Genomic DNA, 26778 nt, shown 5'->3' with positions numbered 1-26778 from the left:
CGGAGACACCATCACGTGTTTCTCAACGCAAGCAGTGAATAGCCAGACCTTTCCCCGGGAAGGAACAACCACGGGAAGGGCAGCATCCAATAAAGGAAAACATCCAATACAGGAAAACCACCTATGCCAAGCATGGTATCCATCCACAGACAGCTGTTTCGGGGTGTTTGCCCCTCATTAGTGTGGAGTAGGAATCTGGCTATTAGGAGCAGTGCCTGGGGGCAGTGTTCTGGATCACTGCGTTGAGAAACATGTGATGGTGTCTCCGTGGTGTTGGATGTTTTGGTCTCCCCGAGGCCAATCATCTGTGCCTTTACAGCCTTTTACTAGGCACTGCTCCTAATAGCCAGATTCCTACTCCACACTGATGAGGGGCAAACACCCCGAAACAGCTGTCTGTGGATGGATACCATGCTTGGCATAGGTGGTTTTCCTGTATTGGATGTTTTCCTTTACTGGATGCTGCCCTTCCCGTGGTTGTTCCTTCCCGGGGAAAGGTCTGGCTATTCACTGCTTGTGTTGAGAAACACGTGATGGTGTCTCCGCAGCTATCCTACATGCACTCAATATTTTCTATCTCAACATTATGCTTTGTAAATAATCCATACTTGTGCATTATACGTGAAAAGTAAGTAAATCCGTTTAACTTTTTCAGATTGACGTACTGGAATTTGTTCATGAAAATGAGTATGTCCACGGTGATATCACAGCTGAGAATATATATGTAAGCTCGGATTACGAGGAGGTAAGAAACTTTTTTATGTTCAGATTCAAAATATTGGTGGTTCCGCCATGTAGATTAAAATGTGGAATACCAAAAGTCTGAGTAGCAAAACAAAAAGTTATTCCTTGTCTGTGCCATTGGGGGTCACAGAGACCTTGGGTTATAGCTGCTGTCACTAGTAGGCGAACAGTAAGTAGTTAACCCCTTTAGGTGGTGCGCACGTTAATGACCGGGCCAATTTTTACAATTCTGACCACTGTCACTTTGAGGTAATAACTTTGGAACGCTTCAACAGATCCCACTGATTCTGAGATTGTTTTTTCGTGACATATTGCACTTCATGATGGTAATAAAATGTCTTTGATATGACTTTGCGTTTATTTGTGACAAAAACGAAATTTGGTGAAAATTTGGAAAATTTTGCAATTGTAATGTAATCAGGAAATATTTTTCAGGCACAGTGCAAAGCTCAGAAGGCAAGGAATGCCAGATTTAACTGTTATGGTTTGCAGGTGTCATGACCCACTGGGAGAGCCCCTGAGTTGCCAGATAAGCAGAATCCCCCATAAGGGACTTCATTTTGCTGTCTATACCTCACAACGAATTCATCTAGGGGTGCAGTGATCATACTGACGCCATGGGTGTGTCACAGAATTTTATACCATTGTGTAGTGAAGAAAAAATAGCTACATCTTTGCCACCAATATTTCTATCGCTTCATTGGGGGACACTGGAACCATGGGTGTATCCTGCTGCCACTAGGAGGCTGACACTATGCACAAAAAGAGTTAGCTTTTCCTCTGCAGTGTACACCCCACTGACTGGAATTCTGAAACTCCGTTTAGCTTAGTGTCAGTAGGAGGTGGACACTGGTCTTTTATTAGGCCCATATCTACCTCAATGTGCGTCGTTTGTTTTCAGGTACCAGAGGGATACAGTGTGAACGGTCACTACTGTACTCCCACAAAGACTATGAGTACGGCGTGTACTGCCACCCCGTATCCTCATACTTCTGCTCGGCAGGACCCCAGCCCGTAACACAGAAGCGTGTTTAGGTGATCCGGACCCGGTCCTGCCTTCGTCTCCCACCCACTCGCCCACCAGAGCCTGTCGGTTGAACGAGAGGAGGACGTCCCACATCACAAGATCTTCGGACGTCTGATCTTTCCTGGACGGGTAGGTACTTTCCCACTTTTCCCCTCCAGGTGCGGTGAAGAGAAGAAGAAAGAAGATGGGAATTTTAGCCTTAAAAAAAAGAGAGGGAATTCCTTTATAGAGGGCCTTAGGGGTCTTCCCCCATAATTCAGTTACCTTTGGTGCCTTAGGTTCTGATTTAGAGCTTGCACGCTGCTCTCCCATCCTTGGGCAGTCAGCTGTAGCCTGGGTCCCGGCTTCCCCGGGACCTAGCTGCAGCGTTCAGTGATTATTTCTTTCCCCTTTGATCCAGGGGTGTTGGGGACCCGATCCCTCTGTTTTCGGCGCTCCAGGTTACTCCGGCAGGCACCAGCTGCAAATTTAGGTCCCGCCTTTTCCCTGGCCTAGCTGCAGCGTTGGCTCCGCCCCCCTTTTTCCTGCTCTTCGGGCAGGCTTTTCACCCGCCCGTCTCTTAGCTCCTTCCTGTCGGCGGTTAGCTCCGCCCCCTTCCGGAGCCTGCTTTCTCCTTGTCACAGCATTGTGGTGCCACCCCCCTCCTCTTCCTGTTTTCAAGAGCGGGCTTTTCAGCGCGCTTTGTCCCCCTCGTGGCTGATCATTCCTGGAGCCGGATAGTGCCTTCTGAAGACCCTCTTCCTGCAAGCAGCCCTGCTCCTAGACGCTGAACCAGGACTGAACAGTACTGTGAGTAGCCCTGCTCTGCCTCTGTCCCCTAACCTTCTTGCATCACTTAGTGGGTCTGCTCACCATGTCTAACTCTAAGGGAGGTCGTTCTCGTCCCCCTGCTTCCTCCTCTACTTCCTCTGCCTTAGTCAAACACTTTGTCTGTTCGTCTTGTAACGGCAGGCTTCCCTCAGGTCAGTCCTCTCCCCTCAGGTCAGTCCTCTCCCCTCAGGTCAGTCCTCTCCCCTCAGGTCAGTCCTCTCCCCTCCTTGTCAGGTCTGCAGCAACCCCACTGTGCCCACCGCCCAGGAACTCCCTGCTGCTCCGCTTCAAAGTGACGCCTCTATCCCTGGGTGGGCTTCCTCTCTGTCAGAATCGGTAGCGGATCTGACAAGGGTGTCTCAGACCCTGGTGTCCGTACTTGATCGGTTGCCCCTGCAGACTCCCGTAGTAGCCAGCGGGTCGCAGGAAGCTCCGTCCGAGCCTTCCAATTTAGGCCGCAAGAGATCCAGACAAGAACACCGGTCGTAGTCCTCTTCCCGTTCCATCTCACCCCTCGGTCCGCCTCAGCGGTCTGCTTCTTCCCGGTCTTCCTCCCCCGAGTCAGGCGAAGCGTTGGAACTGGATTCGAACCAAATCGCTAGCATGAGGGATATGGTTCAGAGCCTCATCGGAGCGATCAATCAGACCTGTGGCATCAAAGATTCCTCTACTGAACACTCAGATCAGGCGGTTTCGTTTAGACTGTCTAAACCACCTTCCAAGGTTTTCGCTCCTCATCCTGAATTCGATGAGCTTCTCACCAGGCGCTTTCAAAGAGGGAAACGTCTTGGCATGCTATATCCTTTTTCTCCAGAGCTCACCGCCAACTGGACAGCATCTCCCTCCATGTACCCGCCAGTCTCCAGACTATCCACCAACACGGTCCTCCCGCTCTCGGGTGGAGCATCCCTGAAAGATTCTCATGATAGAATTATAGAATCCTTTGCTAAGTCAGCCTTCGAAGCGGCTGCGTCCACTCTTTGTCCGGCCTTTGCTTCCACTTGGGTCTCTAAGTCTATAGCCAAATGGGCCAAACAACTCCATCAGGGCATTCTGGCTGGGGCTCCGCCAGAACAGCTGGCGGATCTTGCCAACCAGATTTCTCACGCAGGAGAGTATTTAGTTTCCGCCCCCCTGGATGCCGCTTCTTCTGCAGCTCGGGCGTCCAGTTATGTCATTGCCATCCGTCGGACCGTTTAGCTCAAGGCCTGGCAGGCGGACTTGTCCTCAGAAAAGTCCCTTACTAACTTGCCTTTTCAGGGATTGCGTCTCTTCGGTTCCAAGCTGGACGAAATTATTAAGGATGTCACTGGGGGCACAAGTTACCTGCTTCCCCAGTCCAAACCTCGCCAGCCTCTCACAAAGCGACAGTTTCTGTCCTTTCGCCCCTTTCGTCGTTTCGTGGCGTTGGATACCTTTTCCCAACAACAGAGGCCACAGGCACGTTGATAGGAAGAAGGTGTCCTTTAGGCCCACCCCTTCCTGGTGTTCCCGTTACTCCCAAGGTAGATCCACCAGGCCTAGACCTGGAAGGTCTACCTGGGCATGACTCTCGACGAGACCCCAGCGCATCTCCCAAGCTGGGCGGCCGTCTCCTTTTCTTCAGAGACGTTTGGCTCACTTCAGTGGAGGACGCATGGGTCAGGTAAGTTGTATCCTCGGGATACAAAATAGAATTCATTTCTCGGCCCCGGGATCGATTCTTCGAATCCCGTCCTCCAAGGGACCCCGCTCTGGTCCAGGGTTTCTTTACGTCCATCACCTCCCTTCTCGATTCGGGGGTAATAGTTCCAGAGGGAGAACGTTTCACAGGTTTCTATTCGAACCTGTTTGTGGTGCCGAAAAAAGACGGCAAGGTTTGTCCCATTTTGGACCTCAAGTTACTGAACAAAAGGGTTTGTCTCCGACATTTCAGGATGGAATCCCTTCGTTCAGTAGTCTCTTCCATGGAGGCACAGGAATTTCTGTGTTCCATAGACATGTCCCTATATTCCCGGGACATCAAAAATTCTTGCGTTTCGCAGTACATCAGGATCATTTCCAGTTTGTCGCCCTGCCGTTTGGTCTCGCAACCGCTCCCAGGGTTTTCACAAAGATCATAGCAGCGTTGATAGCCATTTTGAGGATCAGAGGCCTGGTGCTCTTTCCGTATCTCAACAACATTCTCGTCAAAGCTCCGTCCTTTTTTCAGGCTCATGAAAGTCTGACCATCGTCCTCGACACCCTATCCCGTTTCGGGTGACTTGTGAACAGGAAGAAGTCCTGCCTCGTTCCTTCCCAGCGCCTCGTATTTCTAGGCATGCTCTTCGACACCCGTCAGACAATTCTTCCTTCCTGAAGAGAAGAGAACCATTCTCCGTCGGGAAGTTCGCTTGCTCCAGGGTCTTCGGCTTCCTTCCGATCGGCCATGAAGTTTCTGGGGAGGATGGTTGTAATGGTTGAAGCGATTCGCTTTGCCCAATTTCACTCAAGACCTCTTCAGCAGGCAATTCTTTCACAGTGAGACAAATGTGTCTTTTCTCTGGATCATCCGATTCGGCTTTTGTCCCGGGTCAAACGGTCCCTCAATTGGTGGCCGACGTCACCCCTCATCTCCCAGGGTAGGTACTTCCTTCCAATTCACTGGCAGGTGGTGACGACGGTCACCAGCCTTCTCGGCTGGGGTGCGGTGTTTCGTCACCTGAATGTTCAGGGTCGTTGGTTGGCACAGGAGTCCTCTCTGCCGATCAACCTCCTTGAGATACGGGCCATCTTTCTGTCCCTTCTTCACTGGGAAAGGATCCTCAGGGGTCTGCCAATCCGAATTCAGGCGGACAATGTCACAGCAGTGGCATATGTCAACTATCGGGGGGGACCCGGAGTTCCTTGGCCGAGGTATCCAAGGTCCTCCATTGGGCAAAGGCAACGGTTCCAGTGATATCCGCGGTGCATATCCCCGGTGTGGACAATTGGGCCGCCGATTTTCTCAGCCACGAGGGCCCTCGTGGCAGGGGAATGGTCCTTGCCTCAGGAGGTCTTCTATCAGATTTTCCTTCGATGGGGGACTCCGGATGTGGACCTCATGGCGTCCTGACTGAACAGGAAGGTCCCTTGGTTTGTCTCCAGGTCCCACGATCCTCACGGTGGGCGCCGATGCTCTGCTACCTTCTTTTTGCCCAGCTCCGACTCATCCTCTGGAGCGTTCTTTGAACAAGCTAGACGTCGTCAGGGTGGCAAGGATCTACCTGGCTGGAGCTGCCTCTTTTCGGAAGACATACTCTTTTTGTCATTCCTGATGGCATGCGTAGAGGCCTGCTGGCTTCCAAGGCGACTATTGCTCGCTGGATCAGAATGGCAATTTTGGAGGCTTACCGGGTCAAGAACAGAGTGCCCCCTCCTGAGGTTAAGGCTCGCTCTACCCGGGCTGTCGGCGACTCCTGGGTGGTGCACCACAGGGCTTCGGTCCTACAACTTTGCAAAGCGGCAACCTGGTCTTCCACCCACACAATCGCTAAATTTTACAAGGTCCATACCTACGCTTCGGCGGACGCCAGCCTAGGCAGAAAGATCTTGCAGGCGGCAGTGGTGAGTCCTCTGACCTGATGGAAGTCTGTTTTTCCCTCCCCAGGGACTGCTTTGGGACGTCCCATGGTTCCTGTGTCCCCCAATGAGGCGATAGAGAAAACAGGATTTTTGGTTGCTTACCGTAAATCTGTTTCTCGGAGCCTCCATTGAGGGACACTGCACCCTGCCATATTATTCAGTTCCTGTTGTTCTATGTTAGATGACTGTTTTCATGCTTACAGTTTTTATATTTGTGGTTATGTTATTTCAACCTTATCGTTTTTCTCCTACTGCTTTCTCACTAACTAACTGGAGTTTCAGAATGCCAGTCGGTGGGGTGTACACTGCAGAGGAGGAGCTAACTTTTTTTGTGCATAGTGTCAGCCTCCTAGTGGCAGCAGCATACACCCATGGTTCCTGTGTCCCCCAATGAAGGCTCTGAGAAACAGATTTTACAGTAAGCAACCAAAAATCCTGTTATTTTCACACCGTTCCTAATGCAGTATAAGTGATTATAGGTGACTTTATTCTTTGGATCGGTGCGATTACAGCGATACCAGATTGATATCAGGTTTTTATGTTTGGCTGCTGCATCTCCATATTTTGAGAGCTAATATTTTTCCATATTTCAGCCAACAGTCATGTGATGGCTTGTTTTTTACAGAACCAGTTGACTTTTTTTTTATTGGTACCATTTAAAGGCACATGACCTTTTTTTATCGCTTTCTATTCTGATTTTTGGAAGGCAGAAAGAACAAAAAACAGCAATTCAGGATTCTTTTTTTTCTTTGTCACTCCGTGTGTGGAAAAATAGATAAGGCATCTTTATTTTTCAGGTCAGTACGATTACAGCGATACCACATATATATATATTTTTTTCTTTTTTGTTGTTTGTGTTTTTAAAAGGTTTCAAATCTTTTACACAATAACAGCTGTTTCGTGGAGAAAATAATAATTTCTGCATCGCTTTATTCTGAGAGCTATAACTTTTATTATTCTTCCGCTGATGGAGCTGTAGAACGGCTTTTTTGCCTTCTTTGCTGGACAAGGTCACGTTTTCAGCCGCACCATGTGTGTATATATGTGTATGTGTGTGTGTGTGTGTGTGTATATGCCGCGCGTGCGCAGATCGAGATCGCGGCGGCCATTTTCCTGAAGCCGAGTTCCATTGCAAGTGCCAGGGCTGGTGGGAGCAGGACCTATGAAGACGTCGTGGTCACATGACCGTGACGTCACGGCAGGTCCTTGCCGCACACCAGCCCTGGGACGGGACCTCACCGCAAGCTTACGGTTGTAATGGAGCGGTCCGGGGAGCGTGGCGAGGAGCGAGAAAGGTGGCGGAGGGTGAGTATAGCAGGTTTTTTTTTAAATTATTTTTAACATTACATTTTGTACTATTGATGCCGCATAGGCAGCGTCAATAGTACAAAGTTGGGGACACACAGGCTTAATAGCAGCGGTAACGGAGTGTGTTACCCGCGGCATAACGCGGTCCGTTACCGCCGGCATTAACCCTGTGTGAGCGGTGTATGCGGGCGCCGGGCAGTGAGTGCGGGGAGTAAGGAGCGGCCATTTTTTTTCTGGACTGTGCGCGTCGCTGATTGGTCGCGGCAGCCATGACAGGCAGCTGCCGAGACCAATCAGCGAACGAATAACGGTGACAGAAAGACAGAAGGACAGACGGAAGTTACCCTTAGACAATTTTATATATATATATACAGTGGGGCAAAAAAGTATTTAGTCAGTCAGCAATAGTGCAAGTTCCACCACTTAAAAAGATGAGAGGCGTCTGTAATTTACATCATAGGTAGACCTCAACTATGGGAGACAAACTGAGAAAAAAAAATCCAGAAAATCACATTGTCTGTTTTTTTATCATTTTATTTGCATTTTATGGTGGAAAATAAGTATTTGGTCAGAAACAAACAATCAAGATTTCTGGCTCTCACAGACCTGTAACTTCTTCTTTAAGAGTCTCCTCTTTCCTCCACTCATTACCTGTAGTAATGGCACCTGTTTAAACTTGTTATCAGTATAAAAAGACGCCTGTGCACACCCTCAAACAGTCTGACTCCAAACTCCACTATGGTGAAGACCAAAGAGCTGTCAAAGGACACCAGAAACAAAATTGTAGCCCTGCACCAGGCTGGGAAGACTGAATCTGCAATAGCCAACCAGCTTGGAGTGAAGAAATCAACAGTGGGAGCAATAATTAGAAAATGGAAGACATTCAAGACCACTGATAATCTCCCTCGATCTGGAGCTCCACGCAAAATCCCACCCCGTGGGGTCAGAATGATCACAAGAACGGTGAGCAAAAATCCCAGAACCACGCGGGGGGACCTAGTGAATGAACTGCAGAGAGCTGGGACCAATGTAACAAGGCCTACCATAAGTAACACACTACGCCACCATGGACTCAGATCCTGCAGTGCCAGACGTGTCCCACTGCTTAAGCCAGTACATGTCCGGGCCCGTCTGAAGTTTGCTAGAGAGCATTTGGATGATCCAGAGGAGTTTTGGGAGAATGTCCTATGGTCTGATGAAACCAAACTGTGGAACTGTTTGGTAGAAACACAACTTGTCGTGTTTGGAGGAAAAAGAATACTGAGTTGCATCCATCAAACACCATACCTACTGTAAAGCATGGTGGTGGAAACATCATGCTTTGGGGCTGTTTCTCTGCAAAGGGGCCAGGACGACTGATCCGGGTACATGAAAGAATGAATGGGGCCATGTATCGTGAGATTTTGAGTGCAAACCTCCTTCCATCAGCAAGGGCATTGAAGATGAAACGTGGCTGGGTCTTTCAACATGACAATGATCCAAAGCACACCGCCAGGGCAATGAAGGAGTGGCTTCATAAGAATCATATGAAGGTCCTGGAGTGGCCTAGCCAGTCTCCAGATCTCAACCCTATAGAAAACCTTTGGAGGGAGTTGAAAGTCCGTGTTGCCAAGCGAAAAGCCAAAAACATCACTGCTCTAGAGGAGATCTGCATGGAGGAATGGGCCAACATACCAACAACAGTGTGTGGCAACCTTGTGAAGACTTACAGAAAACGTTTGACCTCTGTCATTGCCAACAAAGGATATTTTACAAAGTATTGAGATGAAATTTTGTTTCTGACCAAATACTTATTTTCCACCATAATATGCAAATAAAATGATAAAAAAACAGACAATGTGATTTTCTGGATTTTTTTTTCTCAGTTTGTCTCCCATAGTTGAGGTCTACCTATGATGTAAATTACAGACGCCTCTCATCTTTTTAAGTGGTGGAACTTGCACTATTGCTGACTGACTAAATACTTTTTTGCCCCACTGTATATATATATATATATATATAGCCTAGACTGTGGCCCGATTCTAACGCATCCGGTATTCTAGAATATGCATGTCCCCGTAGTATATGGACAATGATGATTCCAGAATTCGCGGCAGACTGCCCGTCGCTGTTTGGTCGAGGCAACCTTTATGACATCATCGTCGCCATGCTGTGCCCGTCGCTGATTGGTCGAGGCCTGTTCTGCAAAAGTTTGGACACACCTCATTTAAAGATTTTTCTGTATTTTCATGGCTATAAAAATTGTACATTCACACTGAAGGCATCAAAACTATGAATTAACACATGTGGAATTATATACTTAACAAAAAAGTGTGAAACAACTGTAATTATGTCTTATATTCTAGGTTCTTCTAGCTCTAGTTACCCGGATGACGTCATGACATCGGGTCAGCATGCCAACGATCGGGACCCTGCGATGATATCACAGGATCTCTGATCTAAGGGCAGAGGGGCTTTCTTCCCTCTGTCTGCTCCCGAAATGCTGCGATCGAGTTTAATTATAGCACTTAGGGGGTTAAAGCACCAGGACTAGTGTGGGACCGCTCCTGGTACTTAGCGCCAATCGCTCAAGCACTGCCTTTGTGCTCGCACAATTATCGGGACATAATGACTTGGGATGTATGGATAAGTACCAGATCACAGGGACGTATGGATACGACTTGACTGGGAAAAGGGTTAAAGGGGATCTGTCTACCTTGGAAAATGCTATTTGGGGATAATCTGCAGGTTAATGGCATCACAAAGCTGCTCGGCTACCATATGGTAAGTGCAGCTACAGGGAGAAAAATGTATTTGTTTCTTTCCAGGAGCCGCCAGCTTTCAGTCATAGGTGGGGCATGAAGCAGCTACAATGACCTCTCACAGCACTATATTGTGAGCGTCCACTATAAACACATCCCTGTACTATGATTTACAGTATAGTAAGCAGTTCTGTGAGCGATGGCTGACTGTCATTGCACAATGTAAGGCCTCATGACTGAAAGCCGGCGGCTTCTGGGAGGAAGTAAGTTCTCCCAGTAGCCGCACTTTGAGTAAGGCAGCATTTTAATGCTATTTACCTGTTGATTAACCCTATATCTGCAGATAAAGGGAACCTGTCATATTGGAAAACATTTTTTAAGTGTTGAGGAGTATTACCCCTCTTGCATGCATTGAGCTAATAAGTAACATGTAGGATGCAGAACTCCTTGCTTTTGTTTTTATTATTTTAGCTCTTTTTTTTTTTTTTTTCTTTCCCTCTAGCTGGGAAATGTGGTGGATTTAACCTTCCTTTCTCCTACGCCTCATTGGGGGACACAGGACCATGGGTGTTATGCTGCTGCCACTAATAGGACACTAAGTAATACAGAATAGCTCCTCCCCTTCAGTATACACCCTCCTGCTGGCTCCAAGTGAACCAGTTCTTGCTTAGTGTCTGTAGGAGGCACTTGGGTCTGCTTTCAGACCCCACCGTTTTTATTTTAGTTTTTTACTTTTTATTCTATTTTTTCCCTTAATGGAGTGAATGGGGGCGACGGACCCTTTCTAGGTTCCGATGTCCCCCGAATCAACAGGCAAGTACGTGGAGCGTTCCTCCCGTACCCTTTCCTGCACCGTTGGATGCCAGCCCTGAGCTCACCTTACGGGCGACGGTTCCTTCGCGTTCCGATCTCCCCCCTCCATAGCAGACAACATGGAGTAGCCCTCCATCTACCTCTCCTGGAGCCAGGTGCATAGCCGGACATAAATATGTATGGCGTCCATGCAGCCCCCCTCTGCATCACCACTGATATAGCGGATGACGCAAGGCGGCAGAAGCTCTCCACCCCCTCCCTGACTATGGCGACGGTGGATTGAGCACCTTCCCACCGCATCTACCGTGAGTACACTGCGGGGGCCGAGGCGCTGGGGGGTCCTGGTCCCCGGGGTATGGGAGGTCTGCACCTTAAAGCCCGGGTCCATGGGTGGTCTGCGGTGCGGCAGTTCAACGAACGAGTGTGGCTTAAGAATGGCGCTAATAGCGGTCGCGGCGCTGCAGGCCGCAACCGCAGGTTTAAAATTTAGCCTCCGGCTTTTCCCCTTCATACAGACCGGAGTTGTGGCCACGCCCACCGGCAGTTGCCGCCACCCACTCTTTCTGGCGCTTTTCGTTCCCTGAGAAGCGCTCTCACTTCCTGATCTCGGCGGCCATCTTGGTCCACCTACATGACTGATGTTGCAGCGCCACTAATGCCTTTTGAATCACAGCCTTCAGGACTAGCGTTTTCTGTGCATACACTGCGGACCTCCCCTGGGGATTCAAGACCCAAGACCAGGGCAAGCTGCAGAAACATGGCTTATCCCTTCCCCTGTTAGTAAGCGCTCTCCTCAAGGCTATGCTATGCCTCAATCATAGCCTCACAAAAAGTCTGGGAAAACCCACACTATGTTCTTTGCGGCATGTACCTCTTGTAAGGTGTCATTACCACGGGGTCACAATACTGCATTATGCACAGCTTGTGAACCGGTGACTGCTCAGGAACCACCGGTTACTGATACGGAACCCAGTGAGCCTAGTCCCCCTGAGTGGGCTACCTCCCTTACTCGGTCTATGGCATCCCTGGCAAAAGTGTTAGAATCGTTCCGAGACCCTTCCTCTAACCAGGGCACTATTTCAGACGACACTTCCGATGATCAGAACCCCTTGTACTCCAGGGGTCGTACCTTGCCAAGGAGCTCTCGCTCTTCCAGGAACAGGACTCATGCCATATCCTCAGACCATCACCGGGAGTCGGGTTCTGAGAGCTCCATTTCTCGCTCTCCTTCCATTGGGGCTAGTAAAGAACCTGTTTCAGAGGACGATTCTGATACGTCCCTAGATCGGGAATTTCATCACGATCAGGAGACTCTCGACTCTGAGTCAGTGAATAAGGCTTTGAAGCTTGAGGAGGAACTTTTATCTAAAACGGATCATGCCGTGTCCTTTAAGAGGACCAAGCGAGCTCACAGCGTGTTCGCCACTTATCCCGAATGTAAGGAAACGGAGGGCGCCTCTATTAATTCACAGAGCAGAAGCCCATGACGTCAAAATATTCCTTTGCCCAGGATCCAAGAAAAGATTGGTCGCAGTCTCCCCCGATCGCGCCTGGCTACTAAATCTGTTTTATCCTCCTCAGAGGGCGCCTCTATTAAAAACCCAACCGATCGTTAGATCGACAATATGGCACGTTCAGCCTTTGAAGCCTCAGCAGCCGCACTCTTTCCATCTTTTGCCGCTACGCGGGTGGCTAAGGCTATGACCCACTGGGCTGAGGTCTTGTCTTCAGCAGTAATGGATACCAATCTTCCCCCTGGGATAACTGACCTCGCTACTCAGATAGCCAGAGTTGGAGATTTTGTAGTGACCGCGTCCCGGGATGCTGCTAACTGCGCTTCTCAAGCAGCAGCAAACGCCATCACCATCCGGAGGTCCTTATGGCTCGGACTGGTGTGCGGATTCTGCTCCCAAAAAGTCATTGACTTCTCTACCATATCAGAGCGGTCGCCTTTTTTGGCAAAAAGCTCGACCAATTGATTTCCGACGCCACTGGAGGGAAGAGTAACTTCCACAACCACAGGCTCGGTCACGATTTTTTCGTTACAACTCAAACTGGTCCTCTACTTCCACATCTCCCGGTTCCGGCCAGGCACAACGTGGAGACAGAGGTTCCCAGGCCTCTTATAAACCTTCCCCTTGATGGAGAGGCAGGCCTAGGCAGTCGGGATCCAGAGGCTCCAGAACGGGCAGATCTTCCACACAGTGACTCCCTGTGGTATCTGGGGGACATCCTCAAAGTAGGCGACCACCTGCCTTCCTTCAGTGCCGCGTAGCTCTCGGTCGCTCACAACGAGTGGGTCCGCGACCTAGTGTCCTCCGGATACAAGATAAGAAGTCTATCTCGTCCTCCCAGGGCAAAAGCTTCAGAGTTCTTCCAAGCTATAAGCTCTCTGAGAAAAGACGGAGTTATTATTCCGGTCCTTCAAAGCTAACGGTATCAAGGTTTTTATTCAAACCTCTTCATAGTTCCAAAGAAGGCTGGTACAGCACAGCCCATACTGGACCTAAAACTGCTGAACACGTTCGTCAGGGTGTGACGGTTCAGATGGAATCGCTTAGTTCTGTCTTCGCCTCCATGGGAAAAGGCAAGTTCCTGGCATCTATAGACATCCAGGACGCGTACCTCCACATTCCTATTTTACATTCTCACTAAAAGTTTCTTCGCTTCACAGTTCAGGAACAACACTTCCAATTCATTGCTCTGCCCTTCGACCTCGCCATCACCCCCAGGGTATTCACAAAGGTCATGGCAGCTGCCTTGGCCATACTCCACACCCGAGAGGTGGTGGTGCTACCGCATCTAGACGATATCCTCGTCAAAAGCTCCTCTTTCCGTGCCTGCAAGGAGGATGTGAACATCACAATAGATTCTCTTTCTCGCCTGAGTTGGAAGATTAACTTCAAAAAATCTTCCTCAGTACCAGCTCAGCGAATTTTCTTTCTAGGAATGATACTGGACTCGTCCCAGGGGTTGGTGCTTCTTCCCCCGGAAAAGATCTGAGCATTTCAGCGGGAAGTTTGGAAGCTCTCTCAACCTCACTCACTCTCTGCACTTCAGTATGAGAGTCCTCGGCAGCATGGTAGCAGCCTTGGAGGCAATTCCATTTGCCCAATTACACCTCCGTCCCTTACAGCATGCCCTCCTGGCTGTTTGGGACAGGAACCCGTTCTCCCTCGACCGTCGGTTCTTCCTTCCCCAGCAAGTCAGACAGTTTCTCAGGTGGTGGACATTAAAGTCCTCCCTGAATCAAGGGAAGTTTTTTCTTCCAGTACATTAGCTAGTTGTGACAACAGATGTCAGTCTTCTAGGCTGAGGAGTGGTGTTCTTACATCACACTGCTCAGGGCCGCTAGTCGCTTCAGGAATCACGCCTTCCGATCAACATCTTAGAAATTCGGGCAATCAGGTTAGCTCTTCTCCAATTCCATCCCTTTCTGGCGGGTCTTCCCATCAGGATTCAGTCCGACAATGCCACTGCAGTGGCATACATCAACCGACAAGGGGGAACCCGCAGCATGGCAGCCATGAACGAGGTAGGCTACATTCTCCGTTGGGCCGAGGAAAACCGCTCAATGATTTCTGCGGTTCATATCCAGGAGTGGACAATTGGGAGGCAGATTTCCTCAGTCGTCAAGGCCTCGACTCCAGGGAGTCGTCTCTCCATACGGAGATCTTCCACCAGATCTGCTGTTGTTGGGGCTCCCCGGACGTGGATCTGATGGCCTCATGGCTAAATTCCAAGGTTCCCGACTTCATAGCTCGGTCCCACGATCCAGCAGCAATCGGGGCAGATGCACTCGTACTCCCGTGGCATCATTTTCGGCTTCCGTACATATTTCCCCCACTCCCCTTACTGCCGAGAGTCATCAAGAAGATCAGAGCGGAGGGAGTACCGGTAATCCTGATTGCGCCAGATTGTCCGTGCCGGGAGTGGTACGCGGAACTAGTTTAACTAGTCGTCGATGTTCCCTGGTGGTTACCGAATCGCTCAGACCTCTTTTCACAGGGCCCCATTTACCATCAGAACTCCGAGGCACTGTGTTTGACGGCATGCCATTGAGTCCTGGGTTCTAACCCAGACAGGTTTCTCTCCGGAAGTCATCTCTACCATGATCAGCGCTAGAAAGCCTACGTCTATGCGCATTTATCATCGCACTTGGAAAACCTTCTTTTCCTGGTGCAATGACCGGGGACGTTCTCCTCTTGAGTTTTCCATTCCTTCCATCTTCAAATTTTTACAAACGGGTTAGGACTTAGGTCTCGCCCTTAGTTCTCTCAAGGGGCAGATTTCAGCACTTTGTACAACAAGAAAAAAAAGAGCATGAACCGCACCTCCAAAAATCATACGTTGATCTAAAGCCGCTAGGCAAAAATTTATATTACTGAACATGAGGTTTTCAGTTTAACATTCTGATCAGACTGTATGAAGCCCACTGCCACTTCACGGTGGCACTGTCCGTTCTGTTCCAATGCAGGATTGCTAACAGATTACAAGTGAAGACGTTCATTCAGTGAGTCTCCCACAGGGTGCCGCCATATAAGATGCCATTGGAACCATGGGACCTTAATCTGGTCTTCGGAGTCTTGTAAGAAGCTCTTTTCAAACCTCCACAGGAGGTTTCCCTGTCTTTTCCTTCAAGGAAGGTTGCCTTCCTGGTTGCAGTCACGTCCATTAGACGAGTCTCAGAGCTAGCGGTTCTGTCTTGTCAAGTTCCGTTCCTGAATTCTCATCAGGATAGGGTGGCTTTGAGAACATCCCCGTCCTTTTTGCCAATGTTGTTTCATCCTTTCATCTCAATCAGGAGATTGTCTTACCTTCTCTCTGTCCGGCACCAGTACATCGCATCGAGAAGGCCCTCGACACACTGGATTTAGTGAGAGCTCTCAAGAGAGAGGTCTCGCGGACGGCGTCCTTCCCAGGTCGGATGCCCTGTTTGTGCTCCAGGAAGGGCCAAGGAAGGGGTTTCCCGCTTCCAAGGCGACAATAGCAAAATGGATTCGTTTAGCTATTCAGGAGTTCTACCGAGTCAGAGGTCATTCTGTCCCAGTAGGGATTAAGGCTCATTCTACTCGGTCAGTGGGTGCATCTTGGGCCATCCGGCACCAAGCTTCAGCAGCACAAGTTCGAAGAACTGCGACCTGGTCCAGTCTGCACACGTTTACAAAACTTTGCCATATTTATTCTCAGGCCTCGACAGACGCGACTGTCGGCAGATGAATTTTGCAGGCGGCTGTGCCGCATCTGTATCCTGTGGGTACAAGGAGCAATTACAGTTGATTGTTCCCCACCCAGGGACTGCTTTAGGACGTCCCATGGTCCTGTGTCCCCCAATCAGGCGAGGAGGAACAGGGATTTTTGTGTACTCACCGTAAAATCCTTTTCTCCGAGCCAATCATTGGGGGACACAGCACCCACCCTGTTAGCCTAACTGCTTTGGTTTTCTGTGTTGCTTTGGTTTTGACATGGTTCATTCTAATTAAATGTTAAGCTCCTACTGCTTTGTTACCGAACTGGTTCACTTGGAGCCAGCAGGAGGGTGTATACTGCAGGGGAGGAACTATTCTTTCTGTATTACTTAGTGTCGTCCTAGTGGCAGCAGCATAACACCCATGGTCCTGTGTCCCCCAATGATTGGCTTGGAGAAAAGGATTTTACGGTGAGTACACAAAAATCCCTATATTTCTTCCCAAGTGGGGAGGGAAAGGCATGCTGAATTATCACATGTTCCTCCCTTCTCCTAAAAGAAAAAGAGCAACAGGAGCAGCCATTGCTTCCCGCCAGCCATGGTCTCCGGCAGGACACCAGACCAGTCTGTTACAAGTTCAATTACCTGTAATCATGATGGGGCAACTCTGTTATCCACCCCAATGGCTAAGCCTGTTGTTTTGTAATGTTGGAGTTTTGGTTTAAATCCACTAAAATCAGCATCTGAGCCATTGTAACTGTATGAATGCCTGAAAGACGGAAGGTGGAATTGCATTTTTTTTCACTCTTGGAATTTTTTTTTCCTGAAATGAATGGTGTCCTTCAAAACTACAAATCCCACTCCTCAACCTCCAGGAAAAAAAAAAACGTATAGGTCGATAGAAAAATAAAAAGAAGTTATGACTAGTGGAAGAAGAGAAGGCAAAAACCAAAATCTAAGTAAATTTGGCTGTGACTTTTTTCGGCAGTGTTTGTAATGGCTTTACGTGCATGTATAGATAGTTTATGGATTAGTGATTGTAAAGGAATCTCCTATGTTGTGCACACAAACACTGGAGCAATAAATGACTTCTGTCATCCTAGGTCTGCCTCGCAGGATATTATAACGCATTTCGCTACTGTCCTGGTGGAAACCATGTGGCACAGAAGGATGGCAGCAGAACGCTCCATGACGGAGCGGCCGAGTTCATCAGTCTGGATGTTCACAATGGCACCGGTACGTATTCTTTTTCTTTGTATGCCGATGTGGCATTATGTAACAGGAAAATGTGTTTATTATTGATCTCTTAGCACACTTTCACCATTTATTTTGATTTCTGACTTTGAGTAAAATGGTGTTTTTAGATTGCAGTATTTCTTCCATTTTTATTAGCAGCCTGACCTATGGTTTAAGCTTGTAAATATTTCAAGAAAAGTGCACAATTATTTACTGATAGTATATTGATCGATCTGCATAATGATGGAGCATCAGCATCTTTCTGTAACCAACGCCATTCATTTAAAGGCTACCTTTTAGATAATAAACTTGCACGAACTTCCAGTTTGCAATGATCATTCATTTGCAGCCTGATACAAGCTTCAGATTTTCCTTTTGTAGGAGTGTCCTCTCCCAGTAATACAGGCTGGATTTTGGCTCTGGATGCTGCAGTCTTCTCTTGCCTTTATGTATTGGTGCATCTCCAATACTGCACCTATTTTCTCTCCATGTGCTTCCCTCCTCGTAACCAGTTTCTTTTTCTCTGCTCTCCATCTTTTTAGACACTTTTCCCCCTCTCCATTGCAGATCTTTGTGCAACCCCCTGCCTTCTGCTATCTCTAACACCAAGAGAAGGGATGGTAAAACAAATATTGTAATGAAGACCATTTAAGAAAGTTGCTAAGCTTTGCATTTAGAAAACAAATAAACAATTCTGTGACAATGTGTACATGGCCTTAGTAAGTCCATTCTGCCATTTTCTACAGAGCTGGTGGTCAGGAATTGCTGTGCATGGAATATCTATGAAGGGGACACTGTGCCAAATCAGGGAACGCTTTATGTAAAATCATCTGATGGTCCCGTTTAGTCCGTTACTTCCCTAAGGGTACCGTCTCACATTGGCACTTTGATCGCTACGACGGTACGATCCGTGACGTTCCAGCGATATCCATACGATATCGCTGTGTCTGACACGCAGCGGCGATCAGGGACCCCGCTGAGAATCGTACGTCGTAGCAGATCGTTTGGAACTTTATTTCGTCGCTGGATCTCCCGCTGTCATCGCTGGATCGGTGTGTGTGACACCGATCCAGCGATGCGTTCGCTTGTAACCAGGGTAAACATCGGGTTACTAAGCGCAGGGCCGCGCTTAGTAACCCGATGTTTACCCTGGTTACCATCGTAAATGTCAAAAAAAAAAAACAGTACATACTTACATTCCGGTGTCCGCCAGGTCCCTGGCCGTCTGCTTCCCTGCACTGACTGTGAGTGCCGGCCGTAAAGTGAAAGCAGAGCACAGCGGTGACGTCACCGCTCTGCTTTGGCCGGCGCTTACACAGGATGCAGGAGGAGTGCAGGGAAGCAGACGCAGGCACCGGAATGTGAGTATGTGTTTTTTTTATTTTAAGTTTACACTGGTAACCAGGGTAAACATCGGGTTACTAAGCGCGGCCCTGCGCTTAGTAACCCGATGTTTACCCTGGTTACCCGGGGACTTCGGCATCGTTGGTCGCTGGAGAGCTGTCTGTGTGACAGCTCCCCAGCGACCACACAACGACTTACCAACAATCACGGCCAGGTCGTATCGCTGGTCGTGATCGTTGGTAAATCGTTTTGTGTAACGGTACCCTTAGGCTGATTGCTTGCCGTTTACCCAAGTGATTAGAATGTATTCTCTGCCTTTAAAAAGTGGATGACCCCCTTTTTAAATCTTTCAAGGACCAACCCGCCGCAGTGACTTGGAATCCTTGGGGTATTGCATGCTGAAATGGCTGCAAGGCTCCTTACCCTGGAGTGACAAAACAAATCCAGCCTCCATAATGGAGCAAAAACAAAGGTTAGTCTTCAGGATCGCACAATCTCCGAACTTTGGCGGTGTATTCATGAATGATTTAACAGTTTGGACCAATAGCAATGTCGCTCCGCTGGCCTGAACGTGGCTCTGTCCTGTGCTGCAAGCAGAGCAGCTTCACCTCTGCACATTCGGAGGAGCGCAGGGACACAGGATTTGACCAGCTTCATAGCAGCGCTCTATTTCATAGAGATTGCAAATGCTACGCTCCTTGCCTGGGCAACCGGCCACCGCTGTTACTCTGTAGAGGTGGGGGATACAATGGGTAAGAAGCAGTACACAATAGAATTAAAATCGCTTTGGTTTTTTTTGTTTTTTTTAAAAAAAAGGGTTTTTATTAAGAGCTAATTTGCAAACTTGCTTGTTTTTTACAAGCACTTTGTTGTTTTACTCATTAACAATCCCCGTCCCCCTGGTGCAGCGGCGTTTGTGTCCTCCTGACCTCAATCTTGTCTTCAAAGGAATGTTAGAGGCTCAATTTCAGCGCTTGTTAGAAGGTAAATTGTTACTTATATGCATTGATTTTATTTCCAGGTTTCGTACAGATGTACCCGGACTCCTGAAGCAATGCTACAACAGAAGCAAAACTCCAGGTACGGACAGTTTGCAAACAATTTAGTTGAAACGCAGCTCTGAAGTCCACAGCTCAATGTCGTCCGGGCTCGCTGGTAAGCTGTCCGGGCTCGCTGGTAAGCTGTCCGGGGCTCGCTGGTAAGCTGTCCGGGGCTCGCTGGTAAGCTGTCCGGGGCTCGCTGGTAAGCTGTCCGGGGCTCGCTGGTAAGCAGTCCGGGGCTCGCTGGTAAGCAGTCCGGGGCTCGCTGGTAAGCAGTCCGGGGCTCGCTGGTAAGCAGTCCGGGGCTCGCTGGTAAGCAGTCCGGGGCTCGCTGGTAAGCAGTCCGGGGCTCGCTGGTAAGCAGTCCGGGGCTCGCTGGTAAGCAGTCCGGGGCTCGCTGGTAAGCAGTCCGGGGCTCGCTGGTAAGCAGTCCGGGGCTCGCTGGTAAGCAGTCCGGGGCTCGCTGGTAAGCAGTCCGGGGCTCGCTGGTAAGCAGTCCGGGGCTCGCTGGTAAGCAGTCCGGGGCTCGCTGGTAAGCAGTCCGGGGCTCGCTGGTAAGCAGTCCGGGGCTCGCTGGTAAGCAGTCCGGGGCTCGCTGGTAAGCAGTCCGGGGCTCGCTGGTAAGCAGTCCGGGGCTCGCTGGTAAGCAGTCCGGGGCTCGCTGGTAAGCAGTCCGGGGCTCGCTGGTAAGCAGTCCGGGGCTCGCTGGTAAGCTGTCCGGGGCTCGCTGGTAAGCTGTCCGGGGCTCGCTGGTAAGCTGTCCGGGGCTCGCTGGTAAGCTGTCCGGGGCTCGCTGGTAAGCTGTCCGGGGAGTTGCACAATTCAGTCCAGTATTTTTCCCATTCGATCGCTGAGTGTCATTTTCTTTTTTAAATTAACAGAACGATGTGCCCATGATTTGTATTTATTTTTTTATTTTTTTTTTTGCTTTTCTGAAAAAAAAAAATGGTTGAGCTGTTGCCACCGAAGCCTAATGCTTCTTTAACTACTTCACAACCTACGACGTATAGGTACGTCCAATGTCATGTTGAACAGCCACGAGACATGCAGCCGCAAGGACTTGAACATAGTATTCGAGCACACCAAAGTCACTCGGTTAGCACCCGAGCATGCTCCGAATACGCCTTATCCCAGCACGTTCGCTCATCACCATCTGTTATCCAAGTCAGTCCAATAGACGATGAATGGAGCGGGTGCACACATGAATCTCCTTAGTACTCCACAGGTCTTTTAGTCCTCCAATAATTGCTTTTTTTGTAATCCGATGTATCCATAAGCTGCTCATGTGCGGGTCTAGTTTTGACAATAACCGTTTTGTTACCTTCTTTGTGTGTTCTTTTATGCGCTAGCAAGAATATTATGTAACACATATTGGAAAATTGTTTGTAAATGAAAATCTTTTGTATCCTGTTTGTAGACGTGGTGAAATCGTTCTTGGAAAAAGTGATGAACATGAACTACATAGAAGAGCCGAATTACAACCAGATTCGGGATATCTTCTCATCTGCCCTGCAGAAAGTCAGAGTGGATCCCTATGATCCTGTACGATTTTAAATAAGGTAATTTCCAAATAAAAGCGACCGTAAATGACCGTCATAAAGGGGGTATTCTGACTACGGTCGCCGAGGTCTCCTGACCTGGAGGGTTTTTTTTTTTTTGCACCCATTGGGTTAAAAAAGACAGAGTGAGTGATTACACACTGTAGCCCAAGTAACAAGCCGCACCTGAAAAAAAAAAAAGAGAAAAGGTTAATAAAACACAACTAATCCTAGGGTAGAAATGGGCCTGCGTCCACACCAGTATCTGCCTACTACTGACACTCAACTGAAACTGATGGCTTCATGCCGGTTGGTGCGTGTACCCTGCTGGGGAGGAGATTACTTTTTCTGCCTAGTGTCAGCCTCCGAGTGGCACCAGCATACACCCATGGTTACTTGTGTCCCCCAATGAAGCAAAAGAGAAAGGAGGACTTTCCTTCTATAAGTGAATTTTTGACTTTTCAATCTGTAAACTATGAAAATGGTTTTCCAGTACACAAGAGTCCATTTAGTTCAACCTATACCCAAATATGTTAATCCAGAGAAAGGCTTAAACCCCAGGAGGCAAATGCTAATTGCCCAACATTAGGGGAAAAATTCCTGCTCCGCTCCAAGTGTGGCAATCTAACTAGTTCCTTGGATGAATGTATGTCCCATCTCTCTACTAGTACTGTTATATTTATCAAGAGAAGCATCCTGGCCCTCCTTGACTTTGTTTAGTGAATTGACCTTTACAACATCATATGACAGTAGGTAACACAGTATCCACCATGCTCAATAGGTGATGTCATAGCTCACCTCCACCCTCTCCTGTACAATGACTGATAACACCTCTATATACAGTAGATAACACTGGATCCACCATTCACAATAGGTGATGTCACAGTGCACCTCCTCCTCCTCCTGTACAATGACTGATAACACCTCTATATACAGTAGATAACACAGGATCCACCATTCACAATAGGTGATGTCACAGCTCACCTCCTCCTGTACAATGACTGATAACACCTCTATATACAGTAGATAACACTGGATCCACCATTCACAATAGGTGATGTCACAGCGCACCTCCTCCTCCTCCTGTACAATGACTGATAACACAGGATCCACCATTCACAATAGGTGATGACACAGCTCACCTCCTCCTCCTGTACAATGACTGAGAATACCTCTATATACAGTAGGTAACACAGGATCCACCATTCACAATAGATGTCACAGCTCACCTCCTCACTTCTTTCATAAATATATGTATTAGTGCATGTATACACATAAACGTACCCGGAGTTTCTTTTCCTGTATGGTTTTGAAAGCGCTCAGCATGTTTTTTTGGTTTTGTTCTTGTTCTGTGTAGTTTGGGTTAATTTTGCTTTCTTTTTACATTTGCAGCAATGTTGAAGATTTGTTTTTATCGAACAGAAAGGAACAATCTCATTTATGGTACAATGGGTTACAAATATGCTACATTTCAATGGTGACCTGAATTAATCCAGATTCTTGTTGGATTGAACCACTGTAAGGCTATGTTCACAGGCAGCGTTTTTTGTGTTTGTTTATTTGTTTCTTTCACTTTTATGCCTCTTTTTTGCCACTTTTTTAGCAGTTTTTTTTTTTGGGGGGGAGGGGGGTACAGATTACATGTGTGATTTGCCTACTCTGCATATTTTATAGTTTTTAACTAAAAAAAAAGAAGCAAAACCAGTATGCAACTTTTTTCCACTTTCTTATTGCTTTTTGTTTGAACAATGCTGCAAAAACACTGAAAGAATTGACACGATGCAGAATTAAAAAACGCTGCAGTTCTGAAATTCGGTAAGGTAAAAAAGGTGCATGCAAGATATTTTTTCAATCTCATAGCTTTTGCTGGTACTGTGAAATGCAGCTTCTTTTCTGCAGAAAAAAAAAACCTGCTGTGTGTGAACATAGCCATATATCATCATCTATTACGTGTGACACTGTGCTGTATGCGGTCCTTACTGCTGACGGAGGAGGGGAGGCCGCGCTACTGAATCTCTATTTTACTGATTTAATGTGTTTAACAATGTTTCGTTATTGTTTTGTGGGTCTGTTGGCTAATTTTTTCCCGTTTCCTTGTGATACTAAACTGATTTTTTTAATATATAGATTTTAAATACTTAACATGGTGAAAAAAAAATGTGAGAGACGAGACATACAAAGAATCCATCCAACCTATCAAAGTTGGAAAAAGAGTCACTTTAAAATAATTTTTTTTTGGGGGGGGGGTGGGGGAGGAAAGGTATGCTGATGACATATTTTACGACATGGACCTTAAAAGATCCTCCAAATGGTGTGTGAAATTATAATCTAATCTTTTCCTAATTTGTTCCTTTTTGTAGCACTGTGATATCTTCAGGATAAAGCTGTGACATTTTTTTTTATTTTATTTTTTTATTTAAGTTCATTCTTTAAAATATTTTAAATGCATCCTAATCCCTCCCCTTTTTAATTTTATTGGTTTTATCTTGTAAAAACAGTTTAAATAAAATATTTAAATATACAACTTTGTAATTCACTGTTGTCATGGTTTTGGTCTGATTTAGGGCTTATTCCAGCCCTAACCCATCTCTTCAACCTATCGCTCTCTTCTGGTACCTTCCCCTCTGCCTTCAAACATGCCACCATCACACCCATCCTCAAAAAAACTAACCTTGACCCAACTGCTATGCCCAGCTATCGCCCAATATCACTGCTCCTGTTTGCTTCAAAACTCCTTGAGCAGCATGTCCATGGTCAACTTTCCTCCCACCTCTCATCTAACTCTCTCCTTGACAACCTCCAATCTGGCTTCCGCCCCCACCACTCCACCAAAACTGCCCTGACAAAAATTACTAATGACCTAGTCACAGCCAAAGCTAACAGACAGTTCTCCATCCTCCTCCTTCTTGACCTGTCCTCTGCTTTCGACACAGTCGATCACTGCCTACTGCTACAGATTCTTTCTTTCCTTGGCATCAAAGACCTCGCCCTGTCCTGGATTGCCTCATACCTATCCAACCGCACATTTAGCGTTTCCCACTCCCACACTACCTCCTCATCCCGCCCTCTCTCTGTTGGAGTCCCTCAAGGCTCTGTCCTAGGACCCCTACTTTTTTCCATCTATACCCTTGGCCTAGGACAACTCATAAAGTCCCATGGCTTCCAGTACCACCTGTATGCAGACGACACTCAGATCTACCTCTCTGGCCCAGATGTCACCTCCCTGCTGTCCAGAATCCCGAAGTGTCTGTCAACCATATCCTCCTTCTTCACCTCTCGCTTCCTAAAACTCAATGTAGACAAAACCGAATTCATCATCTTTCCCCCACCTCACGTATCCCCCCTACCCAATCTATCTATTATGGTGAACGGCATCACGCTCTCTCCCGCTCCTGAAATCCGCTGCCTCGGAGTAACTCTTGACTCTGCCCTGTCCTTCAAACCTCACGTCCAAGCTCTTGCCACCTCCTGTCGCTCAAAAATATTGCCAGAATCCGTTCCTTCCTCAGTCCACAATCTACCAAAACTCTTGTGCATGCTCTCATCATCTCCCGCCTCGATTACTGCAACACCCTCCTCTGTGGCCTCCCCGCTAATTCTCTTGCACCACTCCAGTCTGTCCTCAACTCTGCTGCCCGCCTAATCCACCTCTCTCCTCGCTACTCCCCTGCTTCTCCCCTCTGCAAATCCCTCCACTGGCTCCCAATCCCCCAACGAATCCAGTTCAAACTACTAACACTGATCTACAAAGCCATCCACAACCTGTCCCCTCCCTATATCTCTGAACTAATCTCCCACTATCTTCCCTCACGTAATCTTCGTTCATCCCAAGACCTCCTACTCTCCTCCACACTTATTCGATCCTCACACAACTGCCTCCAAGATTTCTCCCGAATATCCCCCATCCTCTGGAATTCCATGCCTCAACACGTCCGATTATCCACCACCCTCGGATCCTTCAGACGGAACCTGAAAACCCATCTCTTCAGGAAAGCCTACAGCCTACAATAACCGAGCCGCCGCCTCACCACCGCCAGAGCCGCCGCCGCCTCACCCCTACCTTCTGTCTCTTCCCCACTATCCCATAGAATGTAAGTCCGCAAGGACAGGGTCCTCTCCCCTCTGTACCAGTGTGTCACTGTAAACCTGTTTACTGTAAATTATATCTATAACTCTGTATGTAACCCCTTTCTCATGTACAGCACCATGGAATTAATGGTGCTATATAAATAAATAATAATAATAATAATAATTTATATCTGTAGAAATGTTAACCCGTTAAAGATTAACTAAACTCTTGCCGTTTTTTTTTTGTAGTCCCTTCAGTTGGTACAGGTCTTGGTTCCGTGAACTCTATTGATCGCTGGAAAGACCACTGAGAAATGTGTATTTCTGGACTCGGGAGCGCATAGCAAAGTATGGATTCAATAGAAAATTAGTCTATTGCGATTTTGCTTTTACAGCTTGAAAGCGCCGTTCTGAAGCCAAGTTAAGTCACTGTGCACTTCACCAGTGCTGCAGAGGTAATGTTACCTCTGCAAGCAGCATGGGAGAGTGGGCAGTTAGGGACTACGGTTTAGCCATTCTGCCAGCCTGAATTGTCAATCATCTGGCACGCAGTGCACCTTGGCAAGGAGAAGCTGTACACTACAAGGGGATAAGTATTTCAGAACATCCTTTACAAGCACTCAATAACTGCTTAGGTAAAGCCAGCCATGGTGAGTGATTAGGTGATTATACTTTGCTGCCTATCATCCAGTACCTGTACAAATACGATACCACCGATGTCTGCAGTGAATGGTATAACTTTGAAACAGCCATATAATTCTATGATGCATAACATAAAGCTAACATGTATGATGGGACCGCAGCCTAATTGCTTTTACTGCAGGTCCCAAAATGTACAATTAGTCCATGTTCACATATGGCAGAAATAATCCAACTGCATATACACCATTTGGCATCTGTTTCTCTTTGGTGTCAATCTCGGACAGCGGCATTTAAATGAAATGCATGGATTGGCCCTCATGTCGTGATCAATCTATGGGTTACTATTAAAGCCGGGGGCCTGCTGAAGGCCCCCATCACTGTCCCCTCGGTCTTAATGTGAAGGTCAGCCGTAGACCAAGATTTTTACTATATACTGTAAAACCATGTAGTAAATGGCATAAACAATCATAGGTTCAAGATTGGGATAGAAGAAGTCCACTGACTGTGCACTGAACTAACCCTTACTCAACTCCATCAATGGAAAAATAACGATGTTACGGGTCTCGGGAAAAATGGTGACACAACACTAAAACTTAAAAAGTAAAAAAAAAAAATCAATAATTGGTATCGTAAAAATTGTTTTCAGGTCATTGTTACTGTAAAATTGAAACCCAACAAAAAATAAGGTGAAACTTTT

At 47.6% G+C, this 26778-nt stretch overlaps 1 protein-coding gene across 3 annotated transcripts in view; it reads left to right on the top strand.

Annotated features, from left to right (window-relative positions):
- The window catches only part of VRK3 (VRK serine/threonine kinase 3), a 118153-nt gene extending 94258 nt beyond the window's left edge, over positions 1 to 23895 (top strand). For all 3 annotated transcript variants that reach the window (XM_077287288.1, XM_077287287.1, XM_077287289.1), the window contains 6 exons: positions 656 to 745; positions 17317 to 17449; positions 19148 to 19265; positions 19815 to 19873; positions 21251 to 21392; positions 22764 to 23895. In XM_077287288.1, coding sequence (XP_077143403.1) covers positions 656 to 745; positions 17317 to 17449; positions 19148 to 19265; positions 19815 to 19873; positions 21251 to 21387 — 537 coding nt within the window. In that variant the 3' untranslated portion in view covers positions 21388 to 21392; positions 22764 to 23895. The remainder of the gene's footprint in view (positions 1 to 655; positions 746 to 17316; positions 17450 to 19147; positions 19266 to 19814; positions 19874 to 21250; positions 21393 to 22763) is intronic.
- The last annotated feature ends 2883 nt before the right edge of the window (positions 23896 to 26778 follow it).

The sequence above is a fragment of the Ranitomeya variabilis genome, chromosome 2 (genome assembly GCF_051348905.1).
Source record: "Ranitomeya variabilis isolate aRanVar5 chromosome 2, aRanVar5.hap1, whole genome shotgun sequence".
NCBI classification, from domain to species: Eukaryota; Metazoa; Chordata; class Amphibia; order Anura; family Dendrobatidae; genus Ranitomeya; species Ranitomeya variabilis.
This window is presented reverse-complemented; position numbering and strand designations above follow the sequence as displayed.